The following is a 14,824-nucleotide window of genomic DNA, read 5'->3' as shown; positions in this document are numbered from 1 at the left end:
TAGCCTTCAGTTTGACCCAGCACCTCGTCGTGGAGAGCCTCACGTGACCCGGCGCACCCCAGACTACTTTCTGTAAATTCCTCCAGGGAAAACCTGTCTTTGTATGTGGAAGTATACCTGGCTTTTTAAAATATATATATTTAGAAACAAAAGAAAAAAAAGCAACAGTAATCTGTGTGTTTCTGTAACAAATTGGGATCTGTCTTGGCATTAAACCGTATCATGGACCAAACTGTGCCATACTAATGATGAGCATTTAGCACAACTTGAGACTGAGATTAGGTCAACGCTATGTTCTAGATCGGTCGGTCTTAACAGTTTGCCTGCTGTGTTTGTAGTAACCGCTTTCCTTGGGGCTGTTCAAGCAAAAGAGGTAACTAACTCCATCTCTGTTTGCACTTACTTGGAGATTTTAGTTAGAGTGTTTAACTGGCATGGATTAATAGGGCTGGATTTTTATTTTTAAGAAAAATTCACAAGCTAACTTCCACTTAATTCATTACCGTGTATTTTATTGAAATGTATAATTAACTGAAAAAAAGATTCTTGGGAGTACGTTGTCATAACATTTAAAGAGATTTCCCTTCCTTTAAACTAAATTACTATTTTATGTTGATCTGCATATTTCTGTATATTTGTCATGACAGTGCTTGCATTCTGTTTGGTGTACTGAGCAAATAAACTTTCCATTTTAAACAAAAACATGTTGATTTACTGTGGTACACTTTAAATGAAAGTTTTACTCTTTTGTAACTTCATATGAGATCTCTTGACCTGTAATAAACAGTTGTGTTGAGGTACTTTAAATGTAGCGTTCTTTGTTTAGGACTTATTTTCAGAAGAAAAAAATTTTTAAGAATACCTGATGACTCTTAGGCCACGGAAGACATTCTTATTTCTAAACATCATTTCATTAGGTAATTTGTATTACTCACATTTTACACTATGGATGATATGCTAAAAACTGTAGGATATCATATGGCTGGGTAGAATCTTTTAAAAACCAAAATGTTATTTTATCTGTACCTTTTGATGTAGAATTGAGAATAAATCAACCTCCACATAAAGTCTAGTACAAGTCGTAGTGCTGTTTAAAGGTACAGCGTGAATTCCGGATGGCAGAAGGGAACATGCGGAGTCTGCAGGGGGGGATGATGGAAGACACAGAGGAAAACTAAACTCTTTTGTCTTTATGTAAGAAAACAAGAAGGTAAAAATAGGTATAAACATCTCAAAATTATAATCAACGTAAATGAACTGTATTCTCTAGTTAGAAGACAAAGGGTAAGAGTTGGTTTTTTAGAAAATCCAGCTATATACCTGATTACAAGACACACACCAGATGCAAAGTGACTTGGATAGGTTGAAATTAGAAGATGGGAGAGACCAAGAAAAGATACTAAAAGGAAAACTGGAGTAGCTATATAAATATTAAAATAGACTGAGACAAAATTTAAGAGCCTAGAACCAATACAAATAGTTATCTCATAATTCTAAACCTGAATGCATATACCAAAATAGCCTCAAATATGTTAAAAACAAAAAGCCTTACAAATGCAGAGAAAGCTTGACAAGTTTTCATTACAGTGGCAGATTTCAACTCTCTTCTCTGTTATTATAAAGTAAAATACAAAAACTGGAAGATTTGAACAACACATTTGAATAAGATTGATATAATAAACATATACATCTCTGTATCCTAACGGAATACACATTCTTGTCAAGTTTATATGGAACGTTTATAACAATTGGCAATTATTAGGCCATAAAGCAAGTCTCAAAAACTTTCAAAAAATTGACATTGTCTATGGTGCAATTAATTTAGAGGTTAATAGCAAAAATATTATTTATAGAAATACCTATATATTTTGAAACTTCAAAAATAAGGGTCAAAGAGGAAGTAAAGGAAATTTAAACTTCCATAAAACAGAATTTAGAAAAACTGGTTATGAAAATACATATAAAATTATGTGGATAAAATAGAATAACCAAAACAATTTTGAAAAACAAGAACAAAGAGCACGTTCACTTCCCTATGTCAAAATTTAAGTTTCATAAAAGTACAGTTTTCAAGACAGTGTAGTATAGGACTTCCCTGGTGGCACAGTGGTTAAGAATCCACCTGCCAATGGAGGGGACACAGGTTCGATCCCTGGTCTGGGAAGATCCCACATGCCATGGAGTAACTAAGCCCATGTGCTACAAGTGCTGAGCCTGCGCTCTAGAGCCCACGAGCCACAACTGCTGAAGCCCACACACCTAGAGCCTGTGCTTCTCAACAAGAGAAGCCACCGCAATGAGAAGCCCACGCATTGCAACAAAGAGTAGCCCCCACTCACCACAACTAGAGAAAGCTTGCACGCAGCAACAGAGACCAAACACAGCCAAAATGTAAGGATGGACACAGAGATCAATGAACAGAATTGAAAGTCCAGAAATAAATCCTTACATTTATAGTCAAATAATTTTCAGCAAAAATAGCTACGCAATTCATTAAGGGAAGGATTGTTCAACAAATGGTGTTAGGAAAATTGTTATATGCAAATGCAAAAGGATGAACTTAGATGCTTACCTCCCATCATACAAAAAAATTCACTAAAAATGGATCAAACTTTAACAAGAAAATACAGAACCTCTTTGACAACGTGGGTTAAGCAGAGATTTCTTAAATAACACCAAAAGAATGGTACACAAAAATTTTAAGCTGATAAACTGGACCGTGAAAGAATTCAAAACTTTTGTGCTTCAAAGGACAGAATTAAATGAAAAGACATACACTGAAAGAAAATATTTGCATCACATATCTGATAAAAGACTTGTATCCAGATTTTAAAAGAATTCTTACCACTCAATAAGACAATCAGAACATGGGCAGAAGATGTGAAAAGACATTTCAGCAAAGAAGATATGCAAATAGTTAATAAATACATGAAAAGATCAACATCATTAGTCATTAGGGAAATGTAAACTAAAAACACAATTGAGATATCACTTCACACCCATTAGAAAGGGTATAATAAATAAGCCTTTCTTATTTATGAACAAATAACAAATATTGGTGAGAATGTGGAAAAGTTGGAGCCCTCCCACATTGCTATTGATAAATGTAAAATGGTGCAGCCACTTTGGGAAACTTGACAGCTTCTTAAATGTAAAGTAACTATGACCCAGCAATTCCACTCATTCATAGCTACCCACGTATATGGTTAAAATACATGTTCAGGGCTTCCCTGGTGGTGCAGTGGTTGAGTCCACCTGCCGATGCAGGGGACATGGGTTTGTGCCCCTGTCTGGGAAGATCCCACATGCCGCGGAGCGGCTGGGCCCGTGAGCCATGGCCGCTGAGCCTGCGCGTCCGGAGCCTGTGCTCCACAACGGGAGAGGCCACAATGGTGAGAGGCCCGCGTACAGCAAAAAAAAAAAAAAAAAAGTTCCTACAAAGACATACATGCAAATGTTCACAGCAACATTAATTACAATAGCTGAAAGCTGGAAACATTCTAAATGTCCATCAACTGTTCAGTGGATAGACAAAAATGTTATACAATAGTAAACCAGCATTAATAAAAAGTAGTGAACTGAAACATAGTACAACATGGATGAACTTCAAAACATGCTAATGAAAGAAGCCAGACATGACAAACTACACATATTCCATTTCTATGAGATGCCCAGAAAAGGCAAATTTATGGAGAAAGAAGGAGATTAGCCCTGGGACTTCCCTGGTGGTCCAGTGGTTTAGACTCCACGCTCCCAATGTAGGGGGCCCCGGTCGATCCCTGGTCGAGGAACTAGATCCCCAATGCCACAACTAAAAGATCCTGCATGAGGCAACTAAAGACCTGGAGCAGCTAGCTGAATGAATGAATGTCGTTGCCTGGCCAGTGGGAATGGGAATTAACTGTAAATGGGCATGAGGGTTCTTGTTAGAATGATGAAAATGTTCTAAAACTGGTTTATGGTCATGATTGCGCCTTTTGGTAAATTTACCAAAAATCTTTACCCTTGAAATGGGAATATTTCATGTGTAAAATATACCTCAATGAAGCTGTTTACAGAAACAAAACTTGTGCAGTGCAACCAAACCAGGCTTTACAGGGAAATTTATAACTAAATGCTTGTATTGTAACAGAGGAAAAGCTGAAAATTGAGCTAAGTGTTTACTATTCCATAAAAGTTAAAAGGTTAAGAGCAAATATCGAAAGAAAAGATTCAAAAGAAAATATCAACAGAACCAAAGTTGGTACTTGAAAAGATTAATAAAATGAAGGAAAACATTCAGGGGCACAAACAAAAGCACGAATTTGCAGAATAAAAGAGAAGTGATTAAAAAGTCTAGAGGGTACTATGAATAATATTGGCCAATAAATTTGAAAACTGAGCAAAAAAGAAGTACTGAGCAAATTACTAGGGTATTTTGACCTTATCAAACTGACTCAAGAATAAATGGAGGGGGGCTTCCCTGGTGGTGCAGTGGTTGAGAACCCGCCTGCCAATGCAGGGGACACGGGTTCGAGCCCTGGCCTGGGAGGATCCCACATGCCGTGGAGCAGCTGAGCCCGTGTGCCACGGCTGCTGGGCCTGCGCTCTGGAGCCCGCAAGCCACAACTACTGAGCCCACGTGCCACAACTACTGAAGCCAACGTGCCTGGAGCCCGTGCTCCGCAACAAGAGAGGCCACCGCGGTGAGAAGCCTGCACACCACAACAAAGAGTAGCCCCTGCTCGCCGCAACTGGAGAAGGCCTGCACGCAGCAATGAAGACCCAACGCAACCAAAAATAAATAAATAAATAATAAATACACTTAAAAAAATTTAAAAAATAAATAAATGGAGGGCTTCCCTGGTGGCGCAGTGGTTAAGAATCTGCCTGCCAATGTAGGGGACACAGGTTCGAGCCCTGGTCTTGGAAGGTCCCACATGCCACAGAGCAACTAAGCCCGTGAGCCACAACTACTGAGCCTGCTCATCTGGAGCCTGTGCTCCGCAACGGGAGAGGCTGCAACAGTGAGAGAGGCCCGCGCACCACGATGAGGAGTGGCCCCCGCTCGCCGCAACTGGAGAAGGCCCTCGCACAGAAACGGAGACCCAACACAGCCAAATAAATAAATAAATAAATAAATTTAAAAAAAAGAGATAGAAACCTAAACACTACTTTAAAAAAAACACTACATAGAGAACAGACCTGTGGTTGCCAAGGGGGAAGAGGGGAGGGGAGGGATGGATTGCGAGTTTGGGACTAGCAGATGCAAACTATTATATATAGAATGGATAAACAACAATGTCCTATTGTATATTCAACATCCTGTAATAAACGATAATGGAAAAGGAAAAAAAATGGAGTCTAGCTACTGTTACTATTAAAGAAATTGAATCACTCATTTAAATCTTACAAAGACTACACTAGGTACCAATGGTCATACTAGTGTTATTCACAATAGCCGAAAGGTGGAAAAAACCCAGATGTCCATCAACCGGCAAGTAGATAAAGAAAATATGGTATATATGTACAATGGAATATTATTCAACCATAAAAAGGATAGATTCTGATATATGCTACAACATAGATGACCCTCAAAGACATGCTAAGTGCAACAAACCAGGCACAAAAAGACAAATACTGTTTAATTCCACTTATATGAGGTACCTAGAATAGGCCAATTCACAGATACAGAAGGTAGAATAGAGATTACCAGGGGCTGGGGAAGGAGGGAAGGGGGAGTTACTATTGAATGTGTAGTATGTTTGCGATGATGAAAAAGTTCTGGAAATTGTTGGTGGTGATGGCTGCACACCACTGTGAATGTGCTTAATGCCACTGAATTATATCCTTTAAAATGGCTAAAATGGTAAATTCTGTATATTTTACCACAATAAATTTTTTTTCTTTTTAGAATCAGCTTGTTATAGTCACACGCATAGGAGAAGAAAAAAACAAAAACCTGCTGGGCTTTTGACCAGAACTGTAGTGTCTGTCACTTTGGGGAGAAGAGATGTTTTCACATGGAGTCTTCCACTCCATGGAGACTGCATATACCTCCTTTAAGTCTTCCTTAATTTCTCTCAACGTCGTATTATACTATTTGGGGTATTATATTTGGTGTATAAATCTTGCCATCTAGGGCTTCCCTGGTGGCGCAGTGGTTGAGAGTCCGCCTGCCGATGCAGGGGACACGGGTTCGTGCCCTGGTCTGGGAAGATCCCACATGCCGCGGAGCGGCTGGGCCCGTGAGCCATGGCCGCTGAGCCTGCGCGTCCGGAGCCTGTGCTCCGCAACAGGAGAGGCCACAACAGTGAGAGGCCCGTGTACTGCAAAAAAACAAACAAACAAAAAATCTTGCCATCTAACCGTATTTCATTTAATTAATTAATTTATTTATTTTTGCGGGTTTTTTGTCTCTGGGGTCCTACCAACATCAACACTTGGAATCCTATACATGTTGGAACCAGGAGAAACCTTAAAAATCATGTAGCTATTGCCTTCCTCCCACCTTTTCCAGAAGGGTTGATTGTGGTCCAGTTTTCATGTATTTGCCAACAATTTCAATCTTACGTCTCCAGCCACAATTTCTTCTCTGAACTCCAGACCTAGTTAGCTGCTTCTGCAGCCCCTCATCCTGGATGCCCCATGGTACCTGAATCTGAACATGTCCAGAACTGGGCTCAGCACCTCCCCGACCTGGTCCTCCTCCAGGCTCCCCTGACCTGCGTGAAGAACATCACCACCACGCCCTGCTGCCAGGGCCACAATTTTGGGAGGCCCCTTGCCGCCTCCTATGGCATCCCACCGCCAAGCAAACATCAAGGTTACTGGTTTCTTCTGCCTAAATCACAAAATCTCTCCAAGTCCCCTCTGCCTCCTTAAGTTTAAATGTCCCATGGCTCTCAATGGACCCCTGCAAAAGAATCCTCATTAAATCCCCCAAATCTGTTCTTTCCTTGTTCCAATCCATGTTCCCTGAAGCCAGAATGCCTTTAAAAAATGCTGCTTTCTCATTTAACTCCTTTGTTGATAGGCTTCCAACAGCTCTACTTTAAAAAAAATTAGTATTATTATTATTATAGTTAACTTATTGAAAATTTATTACATCCTAGGACCTGTTCTAAGGACTTTATACATAGTAACTCAGTTAATCCTCACACCTCTAAATATCCCCATTATACAGATGAGGAAACTGAGGCTTAGAGAAGCACCTCTAAGGCTTTTGCATCAGCTCTTTCCCCATTCTTGACTCTTTGATCTGGATGACTGCTATTCAAACTTCAGATGGATACCTTGGGGAGCATTCTAGGACCTCTTAACGAGGTCAGGCCCTCCTATGACACACATCCCAGTTTGTAATTATATATTGTTTTGGTGGTGGAGGATCACTGGATTGATGTCTGCCACCCCAATCGGCTTTAAATTCTATGTTTTACTCTTCGCTGTGTCCACAGTATTCGACATGTAACAAACTCTTGCTCAGTACTTGTGAAATGGATGGATGAAAAGGGTTTTCAGTCAGAGGGGGAATGTGGTCAGATGTGCTTTAGAAGGATTTCTCTAATGTGAAAGTTTGGAGGTGGTGAGACCCAGTCACTGCCAGCCACTGGATTCAGGAGTGAAGAGGGTTGTCTGGAGGAGGGGAATGGCCACGGGGATGGAGAGCAGACAGTGAACCTGGGGAGGGTTTAGGAGGAAGATAGGGCAGGCCCTGATAATTAAATGGATGGAGGAGAGGACAAGGGAGGGGTCAAGAGTGACTCCCACGTTTCTGGCTTAGACACCTGGTACCTTGACTCCAGGTGGGGAGCACCTGGGAGGAACGAGGCAGGCGGGGTTGGCAGAGCAGGTGGTCCCTAGACCAAGTCAACAGAAACATGGAAAAGTTCTCAAAATCTTTGTGCCCAAACTCCTCTGTGCCCAAACTCTATCTAGCTCGGTCCTGTGTACTTGTCCAGTCTCACCCCAGACTCAGGGCACGTAGCCCACAGCTCCTCTCCCAAGCTCCTCTCTTTCTCCTCGCAGGGGGCCTTTGAGACTCAGCTTCAAGAACATCTCCTCTGGGATCCCTCCCCAGTCCCTCCACCCCTTCCTGAGATTAACATGTTCTCTGCTGTTTCCGGGATTCACTGTATCCGAAATGTTTCTCTGCCTATCTCTCCTATTTGATTTTAAAATGCTGTTGTAAAACATGATACCATTCTATTTTAATTTCTAATTGTTTACTGATAATAAATAAAAATAAAAGTGATTTTTAAAGTATCGTCCTCGTATCCAGTAGCCATATTAAAGACACTTCTTTTTTTTTTTTTTTTTTTTTTTTGCAGTACGCGGGCCTCTCACTGTGTGGCCTCTCCTGTTGCGGAGCACAGGCTCCGGACGTGCAGGCTCAGCGGCCATGGCTCACGGGCCCAGCCGCTCCGCAGCGTGTTTCCCGGACCGGGGCACGAACCCGTGTCCCCTGCATCGGCAGGCAGATTCTCAACCACTGCGCCACCAGGGAAGCCCAAGACACTTAATTCTTATACTTAGAAATTACTTCGTATTTTTTTAAATTACAAAATCATGTTGTCTGTGAATACAAAGCTCTTTACTTCCTTCCTAATCTTTGTGACTTTTCTTACATGTTTCATCATTGTTTTAGCTAAGACAACCAATATTTCATATTAGCTGTATTTTTTGGGGGAGGTGTTTATCCATTACCACTGTTTTTTTAGGGCTACATACAGTTGGGTGCTATTCTTTAAATCCAATTTAGGGACTTCCCTCGTGGTCCAGTGGGTAAGACTCCACGCTTCCAATGCAGGGGGCCTGGGTTCAATCCCTGGTCAGGGAACTAGATTCCACATGCATGCCGCAACTAAGAGTTCGCATGCCTCAACTAAAGATCCCGCATGCCGCAACTAAGACCCGGGGCAGCCAAAATAAATAAATAAATAAATAAATATTTTAAAAAATAAATCCAATTTAACACTCTGTCTTTAACTGGGGGTATTCAGACTATTTATAATTAATGTGATTATCAATACAGTTAAGTCTATCATCTTGCTCTTTGTTTTCTATTTGCCCCATACATTCTTTTTTTCTTAATTCTTCTGGATTAATTAAATATTTTGTATTCCATTTATCTTTTTAGTGGCTTATTAGCTTACTGTTTTGTTACTCTAAGTGGTAGCTTTAGGATTTGTGGTATACCTTTAACTTAACACAGTCTATCTTCAAGTAACATATCATGCCACATACCGTATAAGAACCTTATAATATTTCTGTTTATCCCTGCCCAAACTTTGTGCTATTGTCATACATGTTGCTTTTGCACATATTAAAAATCACAGGGACTTCCCTGGCGGTCCAGTGGTTAAGATTCCACGCTTCCAATGCAGGGGGCACAGGTTTGATCCCTGGTCGGGGAACTAAGACCCCACATGTGGTGCAGTGCTGTGTGGTGCTGGGGGGGGAATGGGGGGAAGAGAGACCAAAAAAATTTTTTTTAATGAGAAATAAAAATCACATAGAACGTTACTGCTTTTGTTTAAACAGTAGATTATTATTTAAAGGGATATAAATAATAAAAATCTTTAAGAATTTTATGTATTTAGTCATTTAAATATAGACCATTTCCAGGGCTCCTCATGCCTTTGTTTAGATTCATATTTCGCTCTGGTATAATTATTCTTCTGCCTTAAAGATTTACTTGTAGTGCAAGTCTGCTGGTGATGAATTCCTTCAGCTTTTGTATGTCTTAAAAAATATTTCTCCTGCCTGACAGCCTTTTTGGATGTCCAGTGCTGCACCTGGCAACTGAAATCTGATTTTTCTTTCTTTTTTTTTTCTGCCAAAATGATTTTATTTTTTTGGCCATGCCACATGGCTTGTGGGCTCTTAGTTCCACATCCAGGGATTGAACCCGGGCCCACGTCAGTGAGAGCACCGAGTTCTAACCACTGGACCGCCAGGGCATTCCCTCATGATTCATTTTTTGAAAGATATTTTCACTAGGTATAGAATTCAGTGTCACTCACAGTCTCAGAGCCTCAGGCCTATGGAGGCCTCAGATTCCACTAACAGCGGGCTAGCTGCTGTTACCTTGTGCTCAGGGCAGGGGCTGGGTGTTAGGCTTCCTGTGTCCCTGTGTCCCCCTCAGCTTTCCATGGTCCCCACATACCTGTATCAGAGAGAGGGTCCTCCTCCATGCTCTGACCCCGCCCCTGGTTGTAGACAGCTGTTGCTTGTGGTTGGGTGCTAAACTCGTGGTAGGAGCAGGTGACACGCTGTTTGTTCCAATTCGGCCTCAAATCTCAGGCAGGCCCTTTGTACTTTGGCTTCAGGGGTGAGGTTTTCTTGGCATTCCTGTTCCTCCTACCTGTGACCTCCAAACTCGGGCTGATAACTGTGGTGGGTCTGGGGTGCTTGTTCTTTGCGCCACCCGTAGCAGGACAGCCATCGTCTGGTATCTGTATCTGCCCCTCCCCCAGCAGCAGAGACGTTCTGCTTCTACCCTTCCCCCAGCAGCAACAAGTCTTCGCCTGCGTCCTGGAAGAGGAAGGTGGGTTTTGCTTTTACTGTTTCTCTAGAAACAGTAAATCTTTGCCAGTGTCCTGTGGCCACAGTACCTGGTGTACCACCCCCAGCACCTTAAGACTTCGGCTCTGCGGGGGAGAAGGATCCCGGGAAGCTAGTGGGGCTTTGAGCTTGTTCCTGCACAGGCACCAATCACCTCCTCGTTTGCACGGAGGTCGGCCGTGCTCTCTCTCCTTCTGGCGGACACCTGGTGAAGGCGGAAGGAGGGCGAACAGCTTTCAGGTGAGTGGGAACCGCCTCTGCGTCTGAGCACTGGCTTCAAGGCACATGACCTGTGCACTCACAAACAGCCCACGCTTAGAAGGTCCTTGCGTCTGGTTTCACGCTCTGCTGTCACCATCCTGAAGTCTTCATTTTTGAGCAAGGGTTCTCGTATTTTCATTTCGCGCTAAGACCCACAAATTAAGTAGCCAGTCCCGTTCCAAAGTGATCCAATAGCCCACGCTTAGCTTTTACAAATGTTAAAATCTTAGCTAAATTTTTCTTACCTGCTTATATAGCAGCTACCTTTTCTCCCATTGATGTGAGACAGTAGAGAGTCTGTGTGCCCCGTCTCTCCTCTCAGTGGATTTTCCCTCTTCGGAATTCAGTTTGTGTCTACCTCGCAGCCTCAGTCACCTGAGGGCTCAAAAATGTTACGCTTTTGTCTGTCATCCAGCCGTTTCTTGTCAGGGTGGGAGAAACATTTTTTGCAGCTTTCTAAGTGGATTACTTCAGATCCTAAGTGGAAGTCCAGAACTGCTGTATGGTTTAGAACTTGCTGTTTTCAGGATCTCAATTTCAGCTAGCGGAACAATGAACTCATTAAGGCTAGTCTCTTCCCCTACACCCCACTCCCCGCCCCTTTAAAGAGGAATGTCACATTTCTTTAAAAATTTCCTTCAAAAAAAGATGGCTTTATGCTTTTTATTTTCTTTTTTCCCCACAACAAAATACGCCTTAGTGTCACTGTCAATAGTAGAATAGCCTGAAAGGACATTTATAGGTTGTTTCAATAACAGGCATCCATTGTGTCATTAAACCCAATTACTCAATTGATCTCCCACATCGGTCCATGACAGTGAGGGAGAAAGTACGACGTGAGGCAGGAACAGAGAGGAGGAGTAATAAAAGTAGGGGAAATTCTCTAAGTAAGGATATGTGGCTTGTGTGCTAGAGATAAACAGGTTATAGAATGTACTCCTCACCATGCTGACAGCACACTGTTTTTAAATACCCGTGCCAACTACAAATAGGCACTTGTCATCTACCTCTACAAGGATTAAACCATGAGCTGCTGCAGCGGCTGACTTTCAACACCACCTGAAAGGAGTTCAGGGTGGAGAGCAGGAATGAGGCCCTCTGCGCTCTGGGAAAAACTGGCGGAACAGGTCTTCAGAGAGTTCGCCATTTTCAGGAGACGATTTTAGGAGCCCAATTCTTGCATCTCCTCGTATGTAGAAAAGCACTGAAATCCCTGATGGTGACGTCTGCTCCTCGTGACAATCTTCTGCCAAAACGCGTGCTTCACTGCACGCACCCCGTCACTAAAGTCACGGAGAACACCGACCTCCCCCCGCCTCTCTGCCATTACAGTTTCTCAGAGCTCCCTGAAATGCTGTCTCTCCCTCCTGGGCGATAGTTCTCATTTTGCCCCAAATAAAACTTAACTCACAACTCTCAAACGTTGTGCTTTTTTTTTTTTTCAGTCGACACTCGGAATATTCTTTAGTATACTTAAGATGTAGGTCTTCTAAATTTTTCAGTATTACTCCTTCACTGAAGGATATTATTAAAAACAATAATAAACAGGCTAAGCTGAAACAGGATTCAAGTTACTTTTCCCTGGGGCTATTCTTTTAAAAAATCTAAAGCTATTTTACTCATATATCACTTGACGAATTACAAGTCTGTCCCCTTTTTTATCTTAAGCTATTGATATCTTTAAACATCTTATCGTGGAAAACTATACAAAAGTAGAAATAAGAGTATAAGGTACCTCAATGTACCTTTTACTTAGCTTTAATATTTATTCATCTATATCCCCACATACTGTCCTCTCTCTCACCCAACCACAATACCATCATCCCACCTAGAAAAAATAATTCCTTAATCATGTTTCTAATTTTTCCAACTCATTGCACGAGGACTACAGTATAAAAGAATAGTATTATTAACCAAGAATCTAAAGATTTAAGGCATCTGTAATTTCCCTAAATTCAGAGCAAGAATTAGCTTTTGTCATCAGGGAAACAATTAACCATCTATTTTTAGCCCTTTACCTGTACACATGACTGATAGTGTTTTTTCTTTGTGTTAAAGAAAAACGTATTGCCAGGCAAAGAAATGGCCCTAATGTTTTTGGGTTAGAAATTGGGGAGTGGGGGGCTGGAGGAACCTTTATTCCACAAATTTTGGGACCTATTTGTTAATGACTGAAATTTTAGCTTTTTAAAAGATAACACAGATCTTTTTAAAATGGCAATAATTCTTTTCTGTAGTCAATACCCTTGGAAATGGATGTGGATGGACAACTGAAAATAGAGCCTGTGATCAGAACAGGTAAATATGGAAATGTTTGGATTTTTTTTCTTTTGCATTTCTATTTGCATTTGAGTCTATTTCAAAGAAGTCTTTGAAAGGAACCCTGATGAAGAGATATCAACACCTAGAGGAACCAAAGAATCTATCCAGAAAAGTAAAAGTCATTCCTAAGGACGTCTTTATATTGTTGGGGGAAATGCCCTGAATATTTCTTGTACTAGTTATTTATTGCCACATAACAAATTTCCCCAAAACACTATAGCTTTACACAATGTGTATTACCTCTCCCACCATTTCTGAGGGTCCGGAATCCAGGAGCAGCTTAGGTCTCTCATTCGGCTGCAGTCAAGGTGTCAGCCAGGCCTGCAGTCTCTGGATATGATTGGGGCTGGAGGATTCTCTCCAAGCTCACTTGCAGAGCTGTTGGCAGGCGGCTTCCATTGCTTGACAAGGGGTCCTCTCCATCGGGCTGCGAACAGCACGATTCCGTCAGAGTAACTGATGAGACAGAGACAGAGAGAACCAAGAGAGAAGCAGCTGTCCTTTGTAATCTCACCTAAGAAAGGACATATCATTATTTCCATTAATTCTGTTGCTCCTGTGATCAACCCTGGTACATCGCAGGAGGGAGCAGCAGGAAGAACAGCGTAAACACCAGGACACAGGGATCACTGGGGCCATCTGGGAGGCTGGCTCCACAGCCCACCCCCTCCCAAGGGACACAAAAGTCTCAACCCACTACGGCATCAGCTCCAAGTCCAGAATCTTACCTACATCAGGTCCAGGTGAAGATGGAACTATGGGAGTATACGTAGCTCGTAAGCCCAGCTCTCAAGCAGCTCCTCCAGATCTGCAGGCCTGTGAATAGAAACGTTATTCCCCCTCCCCTTGCCCAGTATAAATGCCGATCAGACAGCAGGATTCCTGCTCAGAAAGACAGAAAATGAACGGCACACAGAAGTTACTGGTTGGTGAGCACTTCTGAAATCCAGCTGGGCAAAGTGTTAGAAATTCCTTGACTAGAACTCAGTCCTCCTGCCAGGAAATGACTTTCCAACGGCTCTTGACTTGGCCTTCGGAGGCCTTGGACTCACCTTCCGAGTCATTCTTTTACTGGACAGGTTTACAACCGGGCCAAGCCGTTTTCTCAGCTTGCTTCCCAGCAGCAGAATTTGGGGGGTCCAAAGGCCTCTCTTCATTTTCACTTCTCTCTTTCAGTCCAAGCTGGCCAGGTTACCGCTGATATATTTTTTTAAACTTTGAATCATCTGTGAGTCTTACTCTGAGGCATCACCTTTGATGTGTCTCAGATCTTAACAAGGGATTTTACATTTACACTCTTGGCTTAATCTTTAGACTGTGCTCTAGATTTAATCTTCACTCTGAAGGCATTTAATTTTGCGTTATTTGGCATCTTGCAAACCAGTGAGCCTGGTTCCTCTTTAAGTCCCTTCTTTAACTTCTCTCTTTGCTCACACATTTTACTATAAGCAGCAAGAAGAAACCACTGGTATTTTCAATAATCTGGTTGGGAATATATTTAGCTAGATCTCTTAATTCGTTAGCTCCATTTTCCACTTCCCACATAACTGCACAAGCCCCGGTGCTGTTGGCAAGCTTCAGTTCCGTGCCACACAGGCCTCTCTCCAGGAGGCTGCCCGCAACACGACTTCTTCCCCCATGTGAGTGACCGGACAGACAGACACCGAGACAGAAGCCACAGTCTTGTATAACCTAA

The 14,824-nt window shown here is 42.1% G+C and overlaps 1 protein-coding gene and 1 long non-coding RNA gene across 6 annotated transcripts in view; one reads left to right on the top strand and one right to left on the bottom strand.

The window, feature by feature from the left end:
- The window catches only part of PPP2CB (protein phosphatase 2 catalytic subunit beta), a 30,507-nt gene extending 29,700 nt beyond the window's left edge, over nucleotides 1-807 (top strand). The window contains exon 7 of the mRNA XM_030832598.2: nucleotides 4-807. Coding sequence (XP_030688458.1) covers nucleotides 4-76 — 73 coding nt within the window. The 3' untranslated portion in view covers nucleotides 77-807. The remainder of the gene's footprint in view (nucleotides 1-3) is intronic.
- LOC132594417 (uncharacterized) overlaps nucleotides 1-11,341 on the bottom strand; it is a 32,056-nt gene extending 20,715 nt beyond the window's left edge. For 4 of the 5 annotated variants that reach the window (XR_009560587.1, XR_009560583.1, XR_009560584.1 and 1 more), the window contains exon 1: nucleotides 10,148-11,341. This is a non-coding gene — a long non-coding RNA (uncharacterized lncRNA). The remainder of the gene's footprint in view (nucleotides 1-10,147) is intronic. The other variant, XR_009560586.1, reaches the window with a different exon arrangement.
- Nucleotides 11,342-14,824: the final 3,483 nt, after the last annotated feature.

The sequence above is a fragment of the Globicephala melas genome, chromosome 21 (genome assembly GCF_963455315.2).
Source record: "Globicephala melas chromosome 21, mGloMel1.2, whole genome shotgun sequence".
Lineage (NCBI taxonomy): Eukaryota > Metazoa > Chordata > Mammalia > Artiodactyla > Delphinidae > Globicephala > Globicephala melas.
Note: the sequence above shows the minus strand (reverse complement) of the source record. Positions and strands in the feature narration are given on the sequence as shown.